This window comes from Taurulus bubalis (genome assembly GCF_910589615.1).
Source record: "Taurulus bubalis genome assembly, chromosome: 13".
Lineage (NCBI taxonomy): Eukaryota > Metazoa > Chordata > Actinopteri > Perciformes > Cottidae > Taurulus > Taurulus bubalis.
In genome coordinates, this window is record NC_136601.1 from 7,398,248 (window position 1) to 7,424,361 (window position 26,114).

Genomic DNA, 26,114 nt, shown 5'->3' on the forward strand with positions numbered 1-26,114 from the left:
CTGTCCACATCCCTCTCTTTTCACGGGGGGAATGGTAAACATTTGGTACAGAGAGACGGAGAAAGGGAGGATGGGTGGAAGGGAGGGATGGGTGTAAGAAGGATGGAAACCGCCTGTTGCCCGCTGTTAGCCTCTTTTTGTGTGTTTCTGTTTTCCTAGTTTTAATGCCGGCTTTGTGGCTGTGTGGAGGATGAGTGGAGAGAGGGAGAGGTATGCAAACAGAACAGAGCGTCAACGCCAGCCAGGTGTCTGTGTTGTTCCCCTGTGTGTGTGTGTGCATCTAACTTCCATGTGCACATATTGCATATGCACTTTGTCAATCTGTCTGTTGTCTGTCTGTGTGTCTGTGTGTATGTACTGTATGTGCATCTAACTTCCATGTGCACATGTTGCATATGCACATTGTCAATCTCTCAGTCTAGCTGTGTGTGCGTGTGCGTGTGTGTGTGTAGGTATCATTCAGGTTTCAATGAGTAGATGTGTGCATGTCTTTCCCCCAGGTGCGTGTCTGTGTGTGTGTGTGAGCCCTTCATGGTCACTGACTCCATTCACCTGAGCCGTCCTTTCACAGTGAAAAGGCAGTTGCCGGTAAAAAAGCTCTTTGGACAGCTTCTCTTCATCACCAACCACAGCTGCTGTTGACTCAAGCGCCCAGGAATCTCCTCCATGGGTTCACACCCTTTTAACCAGCCAACCGCACACCAGGGCCCTCTGAGAGTGAGCAAAAGGTCCTGCAAGACCTCAAGGTTTCAAGGACTAAACATTTGCTCTGGCAATGGACGGGCTTGAGTCAAAATGCAGCCTTCTTATTGGTCAGGTGCTGGCTGCAATAGAGAGGAGCAAACCTCCACCCATTAATGTGATGCCTTATTTACTTCAATAGTATGCTCACTGACTCACTCCAATAACTACACTTGCAAAACCATTTTTTTTGTCTCTTTGGTATATATATATATATATATATATATATATATATATAAAAATAATATAATGTTCCATCGCAAAAAACAACAACTGCGTCAAACAACTGCTAAACAATTGTAAAAAAAAAAAAAAAAAAAAAAAGCTTCCCATTGCTATATGACACTCGTTATGTTGACAGAAGGTTCATGTCAAAAGAAAAACAAAACAGTGACTTTAATCCAACAAAGGATCCATCCTTCATCTCAACAGCTCAGGAATGCCCTGCAGTCTCCTGCTCAGCCGGCCACACAATGAACCCCAAAGGCCTGCAAAAAGGGGAACAGTTTTAGTGAAAATGTACGACATTTATTCTCTTTTTTCAGTCGTTGTGTTTCCTTTATGAAGAGAAAATGTGTTGGAACCTTTTTTTAAGGATTCCCCCTTTGAGTTGAGGCAAAACAACGAGAACATTTTCTGACATGATATCTCCATTGAAGGAATTTAGAATTTGTACTAAACATCCGGCTGGAACTCTAGTGTGAAAAAGGCTTATCAGATTACAAAATATGAAGGTTAGGCTGATACGCTCATGTATAAATAAATACATGTCACTATTTCAACTAAAAGAGCTTCCAGAATGCATTTAATGACTTTTCACACAACGGGATTGATGAATGTCAAGAGCTCAAGATTCACCTTTAAGACGGAACAGTTTGAGGATCTGATGGATTGACGTCCATTATATAATCCATGTTTTCATTCATTGCTATTTGTATTAATCTTTATACTTCACAGAAACTCAGATATACTGTATAGTATAGTCTTTTCTTCCAATCACCATCATACCTCCATTAACAATACGTTATAAATAAGAATTGTAAACTCCGGACTTTTGATATAACAAGCCAAAGTAATAAAGTTTCATGATTTACACAACCGAGTTCATTAAACTCATTCAACCGTCCTTTAAAAAAATCTCAGTGGACAAATTGAAACACTTCACTTATAACGGGTTTCTATTGTTCCATGAAATGAGAATTGCAGTTCTGAAAAGCTGTAAAGGTTTCTCTTTAAACATCTTGTCTTGTGAGGGTAGAACACACTTTATAATCAAATAACACTCAGGTTACATTCATGTGGATTGGTCCACATAACTTGTTATTGACTTCACGAGTGTTTTAAGCGGATAGCTGCTGCTTGTTTATGTAACAGGACACATGGCCTGATATTTCACGTGTTTATTGACATTTCTACTGTATGTTGACTTCTGGGCCTCACTGAGACTCTAACCTGGTCAAACCAAGGTTAGAGACACACAGTGTGCTGCACTGTGACTACAACACTAAAGGGTTTGTTTTTTACTCAGACAAAAGATGAAAAAAGAACGAACAATTACAGAATGTCTTAATTTTAACATCAATAAACAATGAAGTTCATCCAAAGAGCCAAATGACACACGGAGAAGGTATTGGACCTCTGTGACGTTCTCTCCTCCCTTCCTGTTTCTGCTCATTTCTTTCCCGTTTCAGTCGACACTTCCACACTCTTCACTGATCTCCTCTCCATTTTCTCAACACATCTGTCAGCGGCTCAGCTCTGTGTCATCCTTCTCCTCCCAGCTTCTCTTCATCTTTTCCTCCTCCGTCTGTCCCCCCCCCCCCGACTCTTCAAGTCAATCAAATTCACAGGGGGAGCAGAAAAAAGAGCAGGAGAGGCAGGCTGTAATCTTTCAGATAAGAAAAGAATGAGAGTTGAACGTCAATTATGAAAACAAACGGGGAAAGTGTTTTTTTTATTTATCGGGCCAGTTGTAACTCACAAACACAAATGTAGTATATCTGTCATAGCTTTAAATCCTACATGCACTATACCTCTGCTATTTGTTTATCACTAGTGAAGCTTTCCAGATGTATGGAAATCCAGCAGATCCAGGATTTGTAAATCCCTGGGTTAGATCACGTAGTCATGAGTAACTGTTGACTTTGCAACAACATCAAAACCACAAATTCCTGTGAGGGATTTTGCTCGTCTTTTCCTTTCCCTGGGCTCATAAACCCCTTATTTCAATCTTCAACTTTAAACAGTGGTTGCATATTAATGATGTTGGTCAAAACATCAGGGGTTAGGCCCATTGTCTGTGATGTCGGATTCAATTTAAATTAAATGTGGGGAAACAAGGCAAAGAAATCTGAAAGAAGTTAAACTTTGCTCCTGGAAAACTCTTTTCAACAGCTTCAAATGAAGCTTCAAATGGATTGATTTACTGAATCCAGTTTTAGCAGCTTTCTGTGCATTGTTTTGGTTCAATTTCCTGCAACTGTTTGAGGTTAACTCCGTTTCCAGATGCTCCAGCCCCAAATGGTTGCTCGAAAGCCCAGCTTTTTAAAATACCTTTGAAAAATATTTGCCTTCAAATCACGTTTCCTAGTCATTGTTCATCATCAAATCTCTGTTTTGCAGTAAGAGCAGCCCAGATTATTATGGCATACTGATACAGTTAAACATTAATTCTGTTAACTCTATTTCTGAGTAGTTAACGGAAATAGATTTAAAAACAGAACCGATATTTATCTCACGAGTTGGTGGAAACCGAGCACAATGGAAACTCAACTCTGAAACTTCTCCACCTGCTGGAGGTGTAAATAGCCAACTGTTTGCTAACACATTAGCCACATCAACCTTTATAACATAACTAATGAATTGCTCATTTTGTATTTGCAGCTTGTTCTGCTGCCCCCAAGTGGCCAGGAAAAGTAATGAAAACTCCTTTAACATGTTTGTTGGAGGTCAAAGAGCCAAAGTCAAAAAGTGAAGACGTCTTGGATGATGAATGTCTGCGCTGACAGCTACGAATGCTCAACAGACCAACTCAAGCACCACCTACAACTTCATCAAGGTGCACGTAACATGTTGATAAAAACCTGAAGAATCTGCAGAGTACCGTTTTAAGCTGTTTATTATCATCTTATTCCGTTCATTTGTCCGCCCCGTTGCCACTGCCACCCTTTTGCAGTGCCCCGTCCTTTCAACAGGGTTTTCTTTCCCTAAATGAGTCAGAGGGATGGAGAGAGAGAGAGAGAGAGAGAGAGCGAGCTGCTGGGCCGTCACACCCTCCATCTGCACGCACCGCTCGTCCACCTCTCATCTCTCCAGACGGACATGTCGACAGATGAAACGCTGCCTGGAGTTCTCACAATCGAAGGGCTGCAACTATTTAGAGGACTTTCACTTCAAAACTGTGCCACGGCACTGAGAGGAATCGTGCTGGACCGGAATGTCTTTCTGTGATGTGTCAGAAAAAGGTATTCAATTGATTGATTGATACTCAGAAATAAATATATTGTCTTAGAAAAACTGTTAAAATGCAACATCCTGCTTTGATTAGATTCAATCTTTAAGAACAAAGACTATAACATTTAGATTTACCTTTTTTTAATGGCACCAATAAAATGATTACAGTGGGAAACACAACATTTTAACCTAAATGACAATAGACTGTACAAGATTGTCGATACAAACATTATCGATAAAATTTCGTATATTCCGTCGGTACGTATAAATACAGTATCTTACAATGACATGAACATGGCATTTGCTACATAGCTCATTACTTATATAACACAAAATCCACTCATGCAGTATAATGCCCAATTATATGAAAACAAAAACATGTTGAAAATAAAATAAATTAGAAGCACACTTTCTTTTTGAATCTTGAGACAATTTAGCATTTAAAATGTTTAGAGGGCCAATGTGTTGTTGAGCTACTGGTTGGACCAAAACAGTCTCACAAAATGATCTAAAACACTTACTATATTTCAACACTAATGTCATTCCATGTGCATGCTAGTGGTAATACTCAGTCTTTCTACTGGCAGTCGATTAGCTTTGACACAATAAAACTGATCTGGGTTTCACATGTAAAACAAGTGAAAAAAGGGAACTTATCCGACGACAGTTTTCACAGAAAGCACTGATTGAGGAAAGTGTAACTGTTTGGGAAAAATGTTGCACTCCTTCGGCATTAGAAGCAAACATGAAAAACAAAAAGGACACACTCTGTTGAGGGCGACGTCGACAACAGATGTTTCAAAACAGAAAAGATGAGGACAAGAAAAACATGTCCGATGGAAAGCGACTAATGCCATATTTCAAGACCTATATTCATATTGTTTCAGTCAAAGAAATAATTTTTGATGTATGTTATTCTTTGTGTTCTGACATACTGTAGCTCAATTTAAATTTTTGAAAACAGGAAAGAAGAGAGGACACATTGTGGGAAAGAACAAGGTCACAGGCTGTCTGGTTGGGGGTTTGAGATGCACGTTCATTAATTTAGTTAGATATGTGTGGCTCATCTTATCTGAAGGTTGCATGTTTTATAGGCTACACCTTCTTAAAAGTTGTATCATTCAGAAAGTTAAATAATACAAAAGGTTTGACACAATAAAAAGGATTCAAAATATACAATGACAGAAAGTTTGGAAAGGCTTGAATAGAATTTGGGCAAATATGAAATATCCATATGTACATTTTCCTAATTTAAACATTTTTGTGCAACAACCCAAACTTAAAAACGACCACATGTACAACTTAAGTTACCAGGTGATTTCAATATATCACTTCCTGTCACATGCTTGTTAAAACACACACTTGTAAAGTTCTCATGTTTGTATTTCGTCCCGTAGAAGTTCTGCAGAGAGAAACACTTACTTGTGCAATCAACGACATGACAAGTCAACAGCTTCTTTCAGATTCCCCATTTATGTTTGTGATCTTTTCATGTTTCATACATCTCTGGAGGGAGTCACCCCGCCGTTTCAACCATTACGTTACATCACATGGCTAGAGCGCCTCTCAGAGAGCGCTGTAATGTTAAACATCTGATTTTAGCGTTTCCTTTTTTCAAAGTTTCTATATAGTGGACAGATTCATGCATACACAAAGGAACAACAAGATGGACTCCTGAGAGAAAGTCAGTCGTGACTGGATTTGAACCGAAAAGGTTTTGTTGGGGCCGGTTTCCAATTTGGTTTGATTCGCCTGCCAGGAGGAGGGAAAGTAAAAATGCAGCAAAAACAACGACAGAACGACGAACAGATTATTGAAATACACGAGCAAACCAAGTGACAAGAGCAGGTGGGAGTCGGTATGTCTCCAAAACTTAGCACACTATGACACTGTGAAAAACCAGAACTCTAGTTCAACACTTTTTCAGATGATTCAATGCTTTAGTTATTGTATTTCTATAAGTAACCTCAGATTTTAGATTTTAGTGCGAGTGGAAACACATTTTATAGGCTGAAACCATGTTTTCATCATGATCTGTGGGATTTTGTGGATCCATTTGGTTGCAGGTCTTAAAACCGCCTCGAAAAGCTGAACTAGTTTTGTATCCAACTTGCGCTTATGTTGGCTTTGAAAGCAGCTTATTCTCGGATCATTTATATAGTCTACTAATTGCTTTACTCAGAACAGCTGCAGGTGACCTCGCTGCGTACAAATCAAAGGCTCTGAACACCCACACAGGTGTTTTCAGTTAATCTGGCTGACGAGCCCTCTGCTCGGGATGAAGCCAGGAGGAGCAATGCTGGGAACTCAATGATTTCATAAGAATGATTGAGGTTTCAGTTGCCCTGCTCTAAACGATGCAACACAACTACATGAGAGTAAAGGAAACATTAATCGAACGCACTTTCTACACGACCACGGTCCTGAGAGGCGGTATAATCAGCCAAAAGGAGTGAAAACACATGCGTGGGCTTTGAAACGGCAGGAACATGAGACCAGACTGTAATCAAATGCTTAAAATCCATCTCATTATTTAAAACATCATTAAGGTTGTCAATATAATTACCCCGGACATCTTGTTGTATATATCAATCATTCAAATGTATTGTCATTAAACACTAAGGAGTTGATTTACTTGTAGCTAGTGAGCAGGTACTGCTGTAGTAATTAACACAACTTTCTGTAGAATATATGGCTCTGAATGTTTGTGATACCGATATCTGTGTCAGATGTCGGTATCACAATATAACATTTGACCTTTCCAGCATCTAAAATGACAGAAAGCTCTGCAGGTGAGAAGGCAGCCCTTTATCCCAAAGTATAACCTCTTTAGCTACAAACTCGAGACAGCAGATGAGTCCCTCGTAACAAACCGTGTGTGGAGAACAGAGCCTCAGGTCATGTTGTGCAGCGCTTTAGGAAGAAGACTTGAGGACTTAAAGTCAAAGAGTTTAAGATGAAATGCCTCTCTTTTATGTCCTCTAAATCTCATGAGAGATGAACAAGAAGCTGTGACATATCCAATGATCCGACAGTGATCCATGAAATCTGGAAACAATTCTCCGAAGGCACCACTTTACACCGAGGCATTGTTGATGATCCCGTTGCGCTGTTTGCTTAAGAGGTTGAACGTATGACATGAAGGAGAACTGACATCCTCCATCTCTCTCTTCTTAAGACAGCGAGCATCCAACAAAGTTGATAAGGCGACAACGTGAAACAGGAAATGCCACCTTTTCTCCAGGAAGTAAAAGGGGCACAAACTGTACTTAAGGCTGGAGGATCTCCTCGTTTGGAGCAGAAGCCGCACTGTAGCTGCTTCTCAAACCAATCTACTGAGAGGGATTCATGCAGAATGAACCCAGTAACCCAGTTTGACATCACACAGTACCCAGATAGCAGCTGGACATTCATCAGAACGGCTGGTGGCCCGGCACAAGCAAAAAACCAGCAGCCTTCATCCTTGCAGAGGGTGTGGATACTGTGGGCGTTTGCCTTGATTTGTGTTTTTTTTATGGCTCAGATGGGCTGATGCCTGAGATATACTCTGAAATTAAGCTATTACATTACATACATGCTATATTGTTCTTAATAGATCACACAGGATGAAGTAGCGTGCTAAATGCCATATAATCGTATTCCACTATGTACAAGAGTAACTATAGTTGGAGCTTTGTAGTGTAGGCATGCTATTTCTACTGTAACTGAGGAGGTTGTGGTTGTGTCCAAAGTACTAAAAGAAGCATTTGAGCAAAGAAAAAGAGAAGAGGTTTAAAAATCTACAGAAAAGATTTTGTATATAAAAAAGGTTTTGAAAAAAACACGTTTTGGGGTTTTTCTCTCATAGATTTCACTGTACCGGCTTCCAGATTTGCCTAAAAATAAGAATCTTTGTCTTCTTTCTTTACATTCTTCATTGTTTGCTTCTTGAATAAGTCTGTTTTCACAATAACGTGGCTGCAGCAGGATGAGGAAGAGTTGCGTGACCCCGTGTTTCTGTATTTGAACCCGCACGGTCTCCTGCGCGTGTCTTTCCTTGTTTGTCAGCAGCTTGTATGGACTGTTGTGAATGAGTCTGCATGCACAGGGACATGTCCATGTAAATGTTAAGCACCAAAGCGTGCTAACACTGGTAGTGAATGTGCTGGTGCTGGTGCACTTTCCCGTCCACGTGCGAATGCGTGTGCGTGTGTATATCCGTGTAGATCTTCGGGTAGACCTTGGGAGCCAGCGCAGTGCCCCCCTGAGCCAGGAGCAGCTGCTGATGGGCGACGTAATCCTCGTATGAGAGACAATCTTTATCCCCGTTGGCCGGCTGAGGAGGCAGCGCCGGACAGGCTCGGTCACGATTGGCCGCAGGGAGACGCTGGGCGGCGGGAAGAGCAGAGGAGGACGAAGAAGAGGAGGAGCAGGTGCGTTTCGATTGGCAGAACCAGAGGAGGGCGGTGCCTAAGATGAAGGCGACACCTGCAGGTATCCCAATAATGACGGGCCAGGGGAGGCTCGGGGATGTTGCCGTGGGGACAGCGTTGTTTTGGGGCTTCAGATCTGCAAAGAGAGAAGAAGAAAATAACAACAGAAAATGACAGAATTATCCGTCTCTAGATCTTTGTTAGATAAGATGCAGTTAGCTGGTTGTTGTAAGCATACCACCAACTGGTCAAAGGATATAAAAAGTCCTTAGTTTGGCTGACAGCCAGATGTTGTGACGTAAAGGGTGATGCAAATCTTGTGAAGCTGATTGGTTAAGCCAGGAGGCAGCTGTTCGTGCCCCATGTAAAGGGTCAGCGTTGATATATTTGTCACGTATCTTCCGTGCTTAAGTAATGCCGCTCCATAGTTATTTTAAACCACGACCCTTTCCTAAACATCACCAGTAGTTTTGTTGCCTAAACCTAACTAAGTGGTTTCCCGTGAAGACGTAAAATACATGCAAAGAGCGGAAATTGATACCTGTTGCTGGACTTTTGTCGGAAAAATGAGGAATAACTTATTTGTAATATATCATTTGAAAATGTTGTATGAGAATATGTTGAACAACCTCAACTATGATGACATGTAGAAATGTATCTAATAAAAGATGGTATTGGTAATGAATAATATTTTCATGTGAATGGTATCGCCACTAACAACAATAGCAAAACTATAATTTTCTTCAAACCTGCTGGTCAAGTATCTTCCTCTCCAGTATATCAATTCAGATAATAAGATATAATAACTCCCTATGTGTGCCTGCTAGCTTCTCTCTCTCTTCCTCTCACCTGGTAGCACAGTCAGGTAGGCGCTCCTGAAGCTGTAGCCCATCGTATTGGCTCCCAGGCAGATGTACATGCCGGCATCCTCCTCCTTGGCTCTGGTTATCAGCAGCTTGTTGAGGTAGGATCCGTCAGGACGAGACCACACCTCCCCTGTAGGCAGGACCACAAAGCGATGGTCTCCAACCTTTAAAGAAAATCACACAAAGTACAATGTTATTGATCAGTTCGGTCAATTTGCCTCAGAAGAACGTGTTAACATGGAGCAGTGCATGTGTTTGTACCTCTATGGTGGAGTTAAATTTGTTCTCGTCACCAGGTTCGACTCGTTTTAGCCACTGAATAACCGGCTTGACGTCACTGCGGACTTTACACTGGAAAGACGTGGTTCCTCCGTAGTCCACCGTGGTGTTCACAGGGTGAGTGCCAGTCAGAATCGGTTTAGAGTTGGTACGCTCTGAAGAAAGACACAGAAAGTATATTTAATATCAAATCATATTTCAGCTGCCAAAGTGTGAACAGAAGATATTGTTGTATTTTCTTAAACTTGTCAAATCAGAATTAAATCACTGAGGAAACACTCCGTACTCTTTTTATTTGAACTGAATGAAACTCCACAACCCTGTGAGAATATAGTATGTTTCACAAGCACTATTGGAACAGTATCCGCTGTATTCAGCTCCACATCCTCCCTCTCCGCTCAAGATACACAAACAGATGCCTTATCTTCAGGTCCTGCCCTTTCTTTCTCCGTTTATACAGCAGAATAAACACCTGCCACAGACATTCAATAGTCTCCTTTTTAGTATCTGTTAATACGATCTCACGAGGGCGTAACCCGAGAAAAGAGCAGGTGTACGATTTTACTGAAGAAATCTGCTTAAGACTGTATGAACACTTTGCAGTGCTGGCTTCCTTTTCTTTGTTTCCATCTCATGTGTAGTGTTACAGACAGTGCTGCACTGTGTTTAGAGTGCAGGGTGCTTTATGTATGTTAAATGACTTAACCTTGGGAAAATGTTGCAGTTACATCATGTCCTAAAGACATCTGGTACGCTGGCTGCCTACAATGAAATGCAAAGAAACCACACATGCAAAAAACAAGGCCAGAACTCAGCTGACATTTAAACAGAAAAGCAGAAGGGGGAGGTCAGGTAATGCTCAGGAGGGATGCCGAATGGTGCAGGGGAAAAATGCATTTAATGTATCGCAGAATTATTTGAATCCCAGAAGGACGCTTCGAGTGCAAACCCATGTCAACTAGATACATTTTCATATTTAGGAATTACAGTATGTCCCTGGTGTACTGTAACCCAGTTCCTCTACTTATGGATTGTATGTTTTGTGAAAGATCTACTAGTTTACATTTTTTTAACAGCTGTGAATGACAGCCGAGTGAATCTCCACTGATAGAGAAAATGTCACATTTGACATCCACCAGCAGCGGTTGGATTTACTTCCTTTCTGTTTGTGTCTCTCAGGAAAGACTACAGCTGTACTTTAATGTACAACAGATGTGGAGAGTAAAGAGAAAGGAGCTGGTCTGAGCCTCCCAACAGAGCTATTACATTCAGTAACATATAGTTCAGTGCACACACACACACACACACACACACACACACACACACACACAGACACAGACACAGACACAGACACACACAAACACAAATTCAACTCGACCAAAACAGCTTAACGTTAAATCATCCAGCGTCAAAACAGCTTTTGCAGCCGTCCAACACAACCTAATACATCAGAAAACACTCACAAATCATCGTAACACACATTCAGCTCTCAACAGAAAACTAGAGCCTTCTTTAGACAGAATCTGCGGCTGGCTCACTCTCGACACTGGAAAACCTGCTGAACGTTCCTCACTCGCTTGTCCGGTGTTTTCCGACAAGCCTGGTGGCGATCAATAAATGCCACTGAAATGAAAGCTACTGAGAACTTCTATACTTGGTGCCCTGCACAAGGGCACTGTGTCTCCTCTGTGCAACCAATACAATACCTCAAAGCCTTAAAAGCATTAGAAACAGACAAAATAGACTCCCTGTGGTTTTAAATTTGTAAATGCATAACCTCTAATGACCGTAGAAGAACACTTATGAAAAACAAGATTAACTCCTCTCCTTCTTTCCAAATAAGCAGAAAACTAAAGGAAATACTGATCTTTTTTTTTTCAGCAAATCATTTTATATAGTTAAAAAGTTGATTATGGTTTCCTTGATTATATGATCATAGACATTCTACACAATCACTGTATTGTGAGTCAGATTGGAAACCCATTTCAAACCCTGCTGTGTAGCCAGACAGGTCTCTCAGTCAAAGAATAAAGCTCATACTGTGTACATCATAATGCGTGTTATTGTTTTTGTGAGACACATTCCTGCTGGTGTATCATATATCCGGACCACAACTCCAAAAAATGTGCTTTCTGATGTGTCCCGACATGAAATCAGCACATGAAGCCATATTTTTACATAGATCAAACTTTTGTCCAGCAACATGTTTTAAAACTCACGTATGACTTCCACTTTGTAGGTGGCGTTGATCTCTCCTGCTCTGTTGGACACGTGGCAGGTGTACTTCCCGCTGTGCCTCGGCATCAGGTTCTTCAGACTCAGGGTCCACCTCTTCTTCTTCCCTTCTCCTTCTCCTCCTGCTCCCTCCGCTCCAGCGTCCTCGTCCACCAGCGGCCGGCTGTCCTTCAGCCAGACGATGTCGGGCCGAGGGTTACCGCTCGCTGTGCACTTCAGACGCACTGAGCTGCCCACTGGGCGAGCGATGACGCGCTTCCTCATCTTTGACGGCTGCGTGAAACGTGGACGCACTGCGAGGGGAGAGAGGGAGAATTGAAACTGTCACTTGGGAGAGAGTTGTGCTGATATTGGCTGCCTGTGGAATATGCATGCGTAATGGTAAATTACTATGGATGAAATTCAAGATTCAAGATATTTCTATTGTCATATGAACAGATAACAGGCAGTTACTCCGTACAATGAAAATAATATTTTGCTAGGTCCTCCTTACACACAGAATTACAATAGACTTAAGTAAAAAAAAAAGAAGAATAAAAATGAATGAATAAAAACATTGCGATAAATGCCAATAGTATAAGAAAATATGTAACAGTATTGCACAATCAGTGTATAAAGTGCACTATTCATTACTATAAATAGATAATTATCACATAAAAAACTGAGCCAAAGAAATAGTGAGTAGAGATTTTCGGTTCACAAAGCAGTTTGTATTTTTTACAAACTGTGTTCTGTTCTTTAAACCAGGGGAACAAGAGCAGATTGGTAAAGATCGTGGAACTCAAAGATTCTTACATGAGACTGTTTGAGACGTAAAGAGCGATCAAAGCCATCTGTAGTTATCTTTAGTTATCGGAAGAAGCCACTGCACAAAGGGAGGGTTCAGAGATGTTTTAAGCCACACAAGATATGTTTCTTATTGTCTCCTTACCTCAAGAAAAGTACATATTTTTTGCTATTAGATGAATAAAAACATGATTTGCATTCTGAAGACATGTTGCACTCAAGATTATATTCTATGTTTATTTGTCGTTCATTCAGTTTGGTAATGATACTGTATAAACATTTCCTCAAGATGTCAGGATGGAGCACTGTGTGTTCTCCAGAGGGTTCTCTAGAGCGTTCTCTAGTCGAGAGGGTTCTCTAGAGCGTTCTCTAGTCTAGAGGGTTCTCTAGAGCGTTTCAAAAACTCTCTCTGATCACACAGGTATTGCATGCATGTTAGTTTGGCGCTGTGTGGTTGATTCCTCCTGACGTTTCAGTGGTCGAACTGTTCATGCATGCAGACGTCTGCAGCAACTAATGTGATCAAGAATACATTTTCTACTCCTCTAGTATTCCGCAGTGGTGTGTGACCTTCGACTACACACCATGAAATCAATTTCTTTGAAACTAATAATAATCTGCTGTCCTCTACACACGAGTACGTTTATGGCTGGTGTGACAAGACATCCTTGATTCAACATTCGGACATCTGTTTCTATAAACTTTGTAAACAAGAACAATGGAATTAGGGACAGATTGCATCATCTCAGTCTGCGGAAAATGAGTGAAAACAAAAATTGGCAACTTGTTAGATAGACATTTGTTTGCAGTGTAAGGAGCGTCAGAAAGGCTGAGGTCATCGTGACAGGCAGAGCCAAGAATTCAATGTTGTGCTGTAACAACATATGGCAGTGTGCCTCTCGGTATATACAACCCAATTTGCTGTAATAAACCTAATTGTTTGTTTAAGAAAAATGTTTGAATCACTTCCTTTTCCCCCCTACACAAAGGACTTACTCACATGACCGGGAAGCTACACACACAAACACACATGCTAGATTCCTTATTTTTACATGGATCCAGCACCTCTGGCCTCAGGGTTGTACGCCTCTTAAAAGAAAGCACGAATTTGGCCTGAAATCACACATCCAAAAGATCCCGCCATAAAACCCACCAGACAGCTATGTAACGTCACTGTAAATATCCGGTCATGAATGCACATCTGTGCACAAGTCATAAAAAGCCAGACTTAGCATCACACCAAACATCCACTCATTCATGCAAATCCTTCCTCACAAAACATTAAATAGACGGTTAACCACATACACCGATTTCAACATCCACATCCCTCCATGTAGTTGCGTTACTTAACCCCATCCCGCCATTCAAAGACAAATTCTCCCAAGCAAATCCCATCTGACATCGACCAAGGAAATTGTTGGTTGACAAACAATTTGTCGACTAATTGATCCGTTGATGTAAAACAGAGTTTCTCCACAAAGAATCACACAAAGGCACAGCTCTGAGTCTTGTGTTTAACAGAGATGAGCTCAAAAGTTTCTTGGAAATAAGTCTTTCAACATGGAAAAAGAAAAGCATTAAAAAAATCACTACAGATGACCGATTAGTCCAAGAATTTACTTAGAGGGCCCTAATCTATTCATATACATATATATCCCGCTTTAAAAGAAACACAACAATCAGCGAGTGGTGAACACAGATCAAAGAGGGGAAAATAACTATCCAGTAGGGAAGGAGGAGAGGAAATCATTCACAGGAGCGCTTGATTTTACAGCCCTCATGTTCTGGCCACAGCAGATAGCCATCAACTGGGGCGATAAATCTCCCTGAAACTACTGCAGTTGCGCCTCTTTCTTTGGACACAGTTATTATTCTAGCTCTGGGTAAACAAACTGAGGGGAGAGTTATGTGACGTGGAGATCTCACTACGGCTACATTACTAGGTGGAATAAAGTTCTCTTCAGACCGGCAGGAAGCTGGACAGGATGACAGAACAAACATCTCCCCCCCCCCAGCTACTACAACTGAACTGTGACCAGAGCGAGTCATTACATGTAACAGAAAGTGGAGGATAAATAGAGGCGAGTGATTAATACTTTGAGGTTTTGGCAATGTCTTTCTTTGATGATAACATGAATTCAGCGACATGACTTGGGCTGAAACGATTTGAGGAGAGGAGCCAAGAGCCAAAGCAAAGTGCAGCTGAACTCTATTGGCTAAAGATGAGACTCGAGAAGGAACCAAATACAGCAAAGTGCAACTGAAATGAACTGATTTATACTGCCTAAGCTGAACCAAATCAAACAGAAGTTAAGGGGAAAACAGATGGAAAGAGAGCAGTTCAACTCAGGGTTAGCTCGCGCCTACTGACAGATTGCTAAAAAGAGACGAATAAAACTGGAGTGGCGGCGAAGAAATTGAGAACAAAGAGAAGGAGCGATGGAGTCAAAACAATAAAAGCAGTAAAGCGAGAGGGCACACGGATGACAGGAAGGCAGAATGAAAGGGAAGCACAGCGAGAGGGCGAACTCAGAGAGCGGGAACAGAGAGGGGGAAGAGGCGAGAAGGTGAGAGCCAGAGCGGGCGAAAGGGCAGGCTTGTTCTGGGTCTCAGGGGCCACTTCAACGCCACACTTCACAGTGTAAAAATACTGCTGACCCTCCGACGGGCCACCTTTGATCAGAGAGTGTGTACAGAGACAAATGGAGCGAGAGTGTGTGTGTGAGAGAGAGAGGGAGCCTCAGGGTTTCCAAGTTGGATTCTCAGATGAGGCCATTTTTGCTACATGAGGTACTTTTGGTTCCTTCTGACAGGATTAGTTTAGATTTGGGTTTAGGATTAACATTAGTAGTACATTTATCTTGACACATTTTCTTCTGAGAGTTAGATGAGAATATTGATTCTACTTTCAGCGAGTTAGCCTAGCTTAGCATAAAGACTGGAAACGGGGGAAAACAGCTAGCCTGGTTCTCCCCACCGTTAAAAAATACACCTGACAGCCCCTCTAAAGCTTAGTAATTACCACATGCAGTATATTGTTTAAGTTGTAAGGTGTTAAAAACAGACAAGTTGTAGTTTTATAAGGAGATACAACTATTTCTAACAGCCGAGAGTGGTGATTCCCTGAGTCTTAGTGTCAGCATGAGTTTTCAACCAGTGAGTAGTTTTAGCACAATTGTTATTTATTTGTGTATGGATTAAAAAAACTTAAATAGGTGCTGAGAGGTAATTTTTTAAAAACTTTTGAGAGAGCCAGCTTTTCTTTTGCAAAGCCAGGATAACTGTTTCAGGTTGAAGCTCCAGTTTAAACTTTCTAATGTCCAGTTGGAGTAACAGCTTAATGTGTTTAAAGGCTTATCAAACACCTTCATATGCACGGCAACGGTATGAAACGGAGGATTTAAAAACTCTAGAACAATATCACTGAGATATCGATCACATGGTAAACATTATGTTATCTATCTGATTGGCCATGCAGCGTTCTGAAGGATAACGCAGTGTTAAAATGTGTGGCATCATTCAAATAAATACGGGAGCTAAAGTTGGTTTGAACGCCGCCTTAGCTCAAGCAGTGAGTGAGTGTGTGTGTGTGTGTGTGTGTGTGTGCGTGTGGTTGTGTGTGAGTGGAAAGAGACAAATAAATAAGGAGAAAGAATGTGTGTGAAAAAGCAAAGACAGTAAATGTTTGTTGACATTTTAGTGTGAGTGATATGACGGGGAGAAAGAGAGGAAGAAAGGGAAGAGTTGGGTACGAGGATAACAAAGAAAGCAAAGAAAGAAGGGTTAAGTTACACGGCAGGGTGACCGGCGGACTTGGGGGGGTTGGGGAGGAGGAATGTGTCCCACCAAATCACACCTCATACAAATAGACTGCTCTCCACTCTGTCAGAGCCAATTATCTGAGCAAACAAACACCCTGATGTGTGTCTGTGTGTGGGCCTCCCCCTCCCACAGTGTGCAAGGTGTTTATTGCACAATCTGCTACCGTACTTTTTGAAATGTTAAACACTCCCAGCCATCTAAAGTGTCCCTTCTAGGCCTCCCTCTCGTTTTAAAATGTTTATATGCTTGCAGTGATGAGATGAGAGACGTTGTGAGCGCTTACCCAGTTTTCCAGCCAGCTCTGGGGCGTGTTCGGAGTCACCGTTGGCCGTCCCTGCTCTGGAGTCATCTAGCGAGGGAGAGAGAAAGCATCATTAGCAAATTGGCAACTTGTGAATGGCTGAGCATGAGTAATATACTACATAAAGAGAGCTGACGCAGCAAACTGCTACTCAGACGAATATAAATAATCAAATATGAATTTGGACTTTCAATCGTCAGTGCTGAATTGTCTTGATGAAGTCATGATTTCTACACATTTTGTTGCTCCAGTGAAATAAAGATTAATCTTGTGCACAATGCTCAGCTGGGTCTATGTGCTACAAGTAGAGACATGGAGTGTATGGGAGTTAGGATGAATTATTTAGAAGGAGGATTTTGTCTGTCTTCTATCAGCATCTGACAGCTGTTACATAAGATGCAGCTGTTTCAGCATGAGGTCATGAGGTGTGATGGTTTGTTCCTACAGACATACATTCAGGATTTCGGTGATGCATTGGTCTGCCTTCTCAAATTGGATGCAAATTGTTACCAGTTAGGGAGGTAGAATGCAGAAGCATCCATGTTAACATTTGGAAAAATGGAAAAAAAAGTAGGAAAACATTATGGTCGGAAAAGCATAACTTTCCGCATCACTTAAGGTCAAATGTTTCAGTACACATCTGGTTTGCAGGTAGCAGGTAAAATCTGGTGGAACAGTGAGACTGAGGCACAACTCACAGGAAATAAATCACTTCTGGCTTTCAAAAACATACATTTCAAATGTCTTGTCAAACCAGCGAAACCAAATGACAGATACCATGATACGTCTGTCCTCTGGTGTCACACTGCCAGAGACTTGGTGATGAAAGCTGTGAAATTAATGCTACAAGTCCAACCTACATGCCTCTACCCTTAACTCCAACATGACTCCTTCCTGACTGTCTGACATTGACAAATTAAAGGAGGTCTTTTCCCCAAAAATTCCCCAAACTAGCTTTATAGGAATACCTTCCAAAAATACCTTCATACAGTATGCACCGCTATCATATTCCACGGTATCATATTGCTTTTGCTCTGGCGTATCGGTTTCCCTCCCTCGGCATGTCTTCCCAAATTGATTATCAAAAAGATACTAACATCTGTCTGAGCCTTCACGCAACGGAGCGCTTCAAGATGGAACCGATGTATCCGAGGGGCCTTTAACAGGGAGGTGGGGGACGGGGGCTGATACAGAGCAATATGAGGTCTGTCAAAATACGTGACGTGGGGAGGGGGGGGGGGGTTGAGTTGGGTAACTTGGCTTCAACCTGAAACTTCAACCAAAGCCTGATGGTACTTCTGGAAAGAAAGAAAAAGAGAGAATCAAACAGCCTCGGACCACCTGCAGTAAATACGTGAGAGTGCGTGCTTGTAAATTAATACTATCTTGCGTGTTGGTACAAATACGGATCTGCGAGTCGATTTTAAAAGACAACCTGAAAGCTCAGTGTTAAATGCGGCGCCAGATGTCTTCAGAGCATCACTATTTGGATGATGGAGTGGAAGACGCATTTGAAATGCAAATAGGAGGCATGACCTGCATCCTCGGGGCTGGTATTAATAGCACGCAGGCAGGACTGTGTGTGTGCACGAGAGAGTGTGATATGAATGCCTGTATGGGTGTGTTAGTTAAATAACGCGTGCACCCGCACATGCGCTAAGTGGTAACTTGAGGTGCGGGTATTCCCGTTGCACCTCACTCCTTCATCCCTCCCTCCTGCCACATGTACGCCGTGTTCTGAGAAAGGGCCGCGCGTTTGAAGCCCAGCGGCATGGGGGTCTGATCTGGGTCTGATGGGGGGGCCGGTGGCATGGTTTAGTACTCTTAACAGCTAGGAACCCTCTCCCCCAGGCCTGTAAACCTTACTTGGCAGATCTCCTACAGACCCTTTCACGGAGGGGGGGCTGGACCGCTTCCACTGTCCATACAGTGCAGCCGTGCATCCAGGGCATCAAAGTATTTCCAAAATTCAAAACATGTACATGTACAGCAGCTGTATAATGTCTTACCGATGCAGAGAAGCATCAGAAACAGAAAACCTACCAACTTGTCTGACTTTAAACACAGCTGACTCCTCCATTATCACTTACAGAGGAAGCTTACGTCCAAAGATGGTCAGAGAGCAAACTGAATGTGGGTGGGCTTACTAACTATAGTTTTATTAACACCATTGTTTTGAACATAAATCACGGAAGAATATCTATATATCCACAGTATGCTCTTTTAGAGCCGTCTAGTCTTCTAGGGAGTCAAACTGGATCAGTATCTTTTAAAACCTGCAAATCACAAGTCAGCATGTTAGACTTGAAGCATGTTTGGCTTCAGAAACCGTTTCTGCCAGCAGAGTCAGTTTTACACCTTTCTTTAGTTCTATTATACGAGTGCAAAGTTGGGGAGTGGGGAGGGGGGACTTTTAATGTTTCACTGTTTGGTTCAAGCTGAACACACACTACGTAGAAAACATATTCCCTCCCTGCTTCAGGTGTTTTCAATAAACAAAATGCTTTCCTCTGATGCCGTTCCACCTTCTAATGTTCGGCCAGATACACACACACACACACACATAAACACACACACACACACACACACACACACACACACACACACATACACACAGACGGACATGAATACATGAAGGCAAGTATAAGCAAGCGTTTTCTCGGTATCAATAACTGATAAGATAATGGCAGCCATACTGAAAAGAAATCCCAGGCCGATCCCAAGAATCAGTGTCAGGGCTGATCGGCTAAAAGAAAGTCCGTATACTGAGCCAAAGATTGTTTGTGCGGGAATAAGCACCACACACACACACACACACACACACACAGTTTTTGAGAGTGATAAGTCTCCTCTGAAGCTTATCGCGTCATTTTCAGGAGTCACATTCTCCCACTTTATCGTTTATTCTTATAAAAACAATACTTCAATACTTTGGATTCAGGAGTTTGGATCAAGCTCGTGGAAAAAAAGGTGTGTCAGATAGGGTACAGATGTTATTATTTCAATGTTCAATGATACACCTTTAATAATTCCGGCAGCTTCCCAATATTATAAGATTCGGATCAGGGCCAAAAAAGCTTTTGGACCACATGTTTCTGATTAATGTTCATCTTGTTCCATCCCAGATGTATCTCTTTGAAGTTATACTTGCTCAAGATGTGAGAGGATATCTCTCTATATGTACATGTACACTCAAAGTGCTTTACACGACATCATTCACACAATGATGGCTTAGGCGCCCATAAAAGATGGCATCTAAACTAATGCTCTTCACACACACACACACACACACACACACACACACGATGGCACGGCCTTCTAGAACAGTTTGGGATTCGCTATCTTGGGACAATTTGACATGCGGATTTAAGGAACCGGGGATCGAACCGCCGATCTTCAGGTTAGTGGACGACCTGCTCTACCTGCCGCCCAGTTCAGTATGAAGACTTTCTTTTAAAAGAAATGTCAAACACAGGGTTCCATACTTCACTTCTTTTGTAAATTATGAGTTTAGTATTTCTCTTATTCGAACCTTCACTCACTCTCTCCTCACACGTGTGCTTTTCATTTCATTTTCCTGCCTCTTTTCTTCTTTGTTTCTCTTCATTGCTCTCTCTTTTTATCTACAGTGGGGGTTCAACAGTGTGCTACATTTCACACATTCACTGGCGGGGGTACCCCTGTGTGACTGAGTGTGTTTGAATAACCCCTCCTTGTATTTACATTTAGGTCTGCCGAGAAAAGGCAGCAATTGGACATGAGCAAGCTCAGAAATATGAGTCCCAACAGTCCAGCGTGTGTGTGTGTGTGTTTGTGTATGTGTGTGTGTGTGTGCGTGTCCGAGGGGGGCAGTGTTTTCCTAAAGGGTCATGTCCTTCCAGGTTTTAATATAGAGACACTGGATATGTGGACATAGCCTCTGAGTGTTCATGTGTGAAGGCTGCTTGTTGCCGCATCAGGGCCAAAACCAGCCCGATGCTGAGTTTGTGTATCTGAAAAACCCAGTAAACCGCCGTTAGTCCTCTAAAACTGACCACGGGCACAGTTTCAGGCTCCACACGGGCACAGCTTGCCTCACACTTCATCCAGACTTGATGTTTTACTTCATAATTGAGACGGGAGCTACCGCAAGGGAACACGTCTTACATAACTCTGGAAGAGGCATTGTTCAGTTAAACCTGGATCCTAGGAGGGTTTATTTGTTGATCCTGCAGCAACAGCTTGCTATAAATATTGCAGCGGATTGCAGTTTTGACCAAAGTTGAAGTTTAACCTAACTGCATGGCGTGTAACTGATTTGACATACACACAAATAATCTGTCTTCACATGGATTTCAATTTGGCTCTAAATAACCAGATAAACTCCCTACATGAGTAGTTTCAAGAAAGTTGAAAGATGTTTTAAAGTTGAATTATTGACCCTGAAACCAGCAGTTTAGAAAACAATCACACCACAAGGTCCATTAGGTAGCTGAAGCTTTCGATCATATTTGAAGCTTTTGATCATCTTGGATGATCTTCATCAGCAGTAAGCAGTCACCACATGATTATAGATGTTAACATTTTTTTCTGAACACTTTAACGCGGGCTCATCCACCATAGTGTCACTTTTAGAGCAGACATTACACCGATATCTACCACTCTATATTTCTATGTACATTTACAAGCTATTTGAAGTTTTTTCTATGTCAATAAAGTACATCATGCCAGAAGGGTTTGCAGAAAATACACAGGGGTGATTTATGGATACAAAAAGGGAAGGCCTATCTCTACCTAATCTAACTTTCAGCTGCAACTCTATCCTGAGGAAGATCGTTTGGCTTACTCAACAGGAGGCGATGCACTTAACATTTTCAGGTTATTCAGGGCAGTGACTGAAAACACAGAGAAGAGTAACTTTAACTTGAAACAATGAGACATCATGAGCAGACAATGGAGGATGTCTGAGGAGCTCGCAATCTGTTTAACTACGTGACCTGTGGTTGGTGCACCACAGAGATTATTGGATGGCTATTTCACAAGAGAGAAGGAGAAGATGATAGATGTTGCATTGGGGAGTCAGGCGGTTGAACTTGAGAACCCCATTCTCCAACACAGTTTCGCAATGGTCCATCGTCCAAAAAAACACTGTTCGTCCTTCAGCAGTTTGCTGGCCTGTCAGTGCTCCGACCCACTACTAAAACACACACTGCCATTATAACCCCATCAGTTCAATGATACTCTGGAAACCAGGAAAACCACATGTATCTTATGCTGTAAGCCCTTTATTGCTGTTGTTGGAATAACACGAGAGATTTGAGATTTGCTCAGTTGGAGGGATTTTGTTAGCGGGTGAAAATGATGTGCGTCTCTTGTGTTTGTCTGACATGCTGCACTTTCCAAACATACTTTTCTCTCCAGCCGCAGTCATTTGAGGAACATTCGCTCGAGTTCAACATTACACACAGTGTCATTGTAATAAATGGTTAGATTTACATGCTGTGGCTGCAGATCTAAAATGTAAAACTTGAAATGCTCTGCGGAGAGTTTCTGTCTGCAGTACGGGTCGCGTTTCATATGTAATTAGCAGCTCATGTAATCCACCGAGGACAGTCATTGTTTAATGTATTTAGGAATGAGCCAAACCAGCGCAGACAGTGGGGACATAAATATAAATAATAATGTCTTCAGTGAAGGCATTATTATAATAAAATAAAAATAAAAGGTTTTGTTTATGATTGCTGATGATTTCAGGTCAGTCAGGGAGGTCAGTTCAGATCACATAACAGAAGAATAAGGATTATATTTTCACAGAACAAAACTCACTCAAATAATATTTTTTTTCAATCTTATCAAACAATCCTCTTTAACAGATGGAATTTGCTCCTTTTATCGTGGCGTTGGATCTGTTGGGTCATACGATGAAAAGTCCTTGATGTGCTGGTGAAACCAAAACAGATCTATTGTGCTTATGGATAATTTGATTTAGAGCTGAAATGATTAGACGATTCATCCATAAAGTTGTTTCTGTATTATATCACTGTATCTTTAATAATCAGCATTTTTCAACATATTTTTCAGACTAAATGATTAATCAATTATATAAAAAAACGATACATTAATTGATAATATTATTTCCTTATTTATACAATATTTCATGTTTTTGTCGTCTTTGACCATACATTGTCAAAGTATTAATTAATAATGAAAATATGAGTTAGTTGAAGCCTAATTATTTTTCAGATTTGAACTTTGTCAGTCTTCACAGTGTTTTTTGTACGAATCCTTTAAAGGCCAAAGGATTGTCTTCTTAAAAGTAAATTCACAAAGATGCCAAAAATGTGTACATCCATTGTTCCGACACACGGCCCAGAGGAAAAAAATCATAGTGTCTATGCTTAAAGTTGTCATATTCTCAAGAAAGAATATGTGTTAGTGCACGCAAGCGTCCACATCTGCACACGTGAACTACAGACCCGTTACTCACACACTCACACACACACACACACACACGTGTGAAGACGCACACACTAATGTCACTTTGATTTACACTCTTGCCTGCAGAGGTCGTGCAGCCTTATGGAAATCACTATAAGTTGGGCTGCTACACACTTCCCCATTAACAGCATGAGAGAGAGACATCGAAAGGGGCTGCGACGGAGAAAGAGAGGGAACGAGACGGGAACTGACTGACTTTTAGAGGAGGTCAAGAGGCAGCAGGAGGGATGAAAAGACAGAGAGCTGGAGAGAAAGAGGCGACAGTGCGGAGAAAGATTTATTAACTGTAACCGCAGAACAGACAATCGTACACTATAGTTAACAGCTACTCTCTATGAGCGGCAACACTGGTTTACATGACAGATTAACAGCTCGTGTGTTTGTGTGTGTGCGTGTGTGTAATCCCGGAGTATGTGACGGAGGGGTGACGCGTGTTTGAGCTGATAACATTTAAACTTTTATAAATCCCACATACACACATAACCAATTTAAACAATTCATTTAAACATTTTCTGGAATGTTTGATCTCATTACCCTTCATCATCCTCATCGTTCTCACACACACACACACACACACACACACACACACACACACACACACACACACACACACACACACACACACACACACACCCCAACACCTGACAGGGTTTTCTGGTCTAAAAATTGGCCCGGTCCACCGGCCAACGACGGACCGGGCCAAGACAAAAACAAAACTTTTTACGAGTTCAACTTTACGAGGCTATTTACAAACGCGATTACATGTCGTGCCATTCTGGGCTCAGGCTCTCTGAAATATGATGAACACACGTCAACGTTCGGCCTGGAATTGCTTCCAGCTTTCTGACCTATTTGGTACGAACCTATGTGTGTGATCCAATCACGACCACACAAACACACATAGACGTACTAACAGAGACACGCACATTTACACAGCAACTATTTCATATAGTACTCTTTGTATGTGGCTGATTTTATTTGCTGGCAAGAGTTTCAGAGTGCAGGTAGGTTTAACGAGGCTCAGGATATGTGTGTGTGTGTGTGTGTGTGTGTGTGTGTGTGTGTGTGTGTGTGTTACTACATGGATGAAGAACTGAAGAAAAAGAGAAAAAGAGAAAGAGGTTGTGGAGGTTTTGTGCAGTTATGCATAATGTATTGTGCACATTCAGGTTTAGTTACTTGAAGGCGCTACATTTGATATTTAGAGCATATCTATCGCCTCCACACGGCTTTCAACATAGCGACAGCTGAGCCAGAGACTTGCAGCGTTGCTAACAGTGTAAACAACGGCAACAGTGCTGACAGAGCGAACGGTGCTAGTGCACGCTCACATGCACGCTCACATGCACTATAAGCACTAATAAGCTCTTAAAGCATGTGTGGCCGCCTCGGTGATGCCAACAAAACACTGAGACGCTTCGATTACAACACACACAGAGAAGAAGGTCGACATTACTCCACTACATCTTTACATAGCAAATAGTTATTTGCAGCTATATATTAATGCTCTTAACATGATAGAGAGAATGTTTAAGAAAGGATAATGCACAAGAATCACTCAAATGTCTTGAATTCCTGACTTTTCACTGTTTTTTAACGAGGGACCTGTAGCTGTGGTGCACTATTTTGATCCGTAGTGCACTTGATGTGAAGTCTTGGAACTTGATATTGTTCCCAGTTTCGGTTTTGGATCCAAAAAAAAAATCCTCACTGATTCATATCAGTCCTTAAACTTTTGAAAGTGGAATAAAATATGCAATGTTTTAGTCACAATTGAATTAGGTTGAAATAAAAGTGACTGTGAAGCTTTCTGAATGTGAGTTTATTCCAAGCCCTAAACAGCCGAAGCAGGATTGCACAAGAAAGCTTTGAAGTAAAAGAATCCCCTGCAGCTTAGCTGTAACGCAAATAATAATAATAAATAATAATACTTTGGATGGCTGACCAGAGTGAATGGAAGTCCATAGATATAAAGTAGTTCCTCCTTTGACCCATGTACAGACGCTCCACCACGTTTCATTCACAACGGTTAGCCATACAAATACAGCAGAAACATAACGTCTGTGAAATATCTACAGCTACTGAAATCTATCACAAGTAATTGGTCAATCCAAAACACACAGCACTTATTAAATGAAGATGTGACTTCTAAAACTAACTGCCGATAATGACAGTGGATGGATACAGTGTGGTTGCTCCTCCAGCTCCAATGACGCACTTAGTGTCATCTCCAACCCCCGCTGGGTACAGGTGGAGGACGAAAGCAGCCTGCAATAGAAAAAGAGGTCGATCACAAGCTCCCAAGTATTTAGTACGGCAATGTTTTGGATCTTGATGGTCACAACGTTGGCAAAGTAATCAGTATTTATTGTGCGGACTATTTCTCCTTTGTAATCACGTGGTAAAACCATGAACAATGTCATCTCAAAATGGTCCAGTTTTTTGCTTTCAAATACTTCCAGTGAAAAAGGGCGGCACGCAGGGGAACATGCCTGGTCAACAATATGAAGAGCTGACTCCTCAGAGCTACATGCTTTTCCTCCAGCAGGATTATTACTGCTTTTATAACCTGGACCGGCTGTGTAAGTTCTGCTTACCGCTGCAGCAAAAACCGCCCGTGTATATTCTCAAGTCGGAGTGGAGAATGGAGATGTTAAACATTTCAGCCCTATCTGACCCATAATCCCTTGCTCTCCACCTTGTTCCCTCACTGCCGAAGTAAACACCGAGCTTCTACAGTGA

The 26,114-nt window shown here is 41.7% G+C and overlaps 1 protein-coding gene across 1 annotated transcript in view; it reads right to left on the reverse strand.

The window, feature by feature from the left end:
* Positions 1-8,317: 8,317 nt before the first annotated feature.
* Positions 8,318-26,114, reverse strand: part of fgfrl1a (fibroblast growth factor receptor like 1a) — a gene marked incomplete at both ends in the record, with an annotated part of 59,359 nt that continues 41,562 nt past the window's right edge. Inside the window, 5 exons of the mRNA XM_079228309.1 lie at positions 8,318-8,742; positions 9,456-9,636; positions 9,734-9,906; positions 11,971-12,279; positions 16,878-16,943. Of these exons, the coding sequence (XP_079084435.1) occupies positions 8,318-8,742; positions 9,456-9,636; positions 9,734-9,906; positions 11,971-12,279; positions 16,878-16,943 (1,154 nt within the window). The remainder of the gene's footprint in view (positions 8,743-9,455; positions 9,637-9,733; positions 9,907-11,970; positions 12,280-16,877; positions 16,944-26,114) is intronic.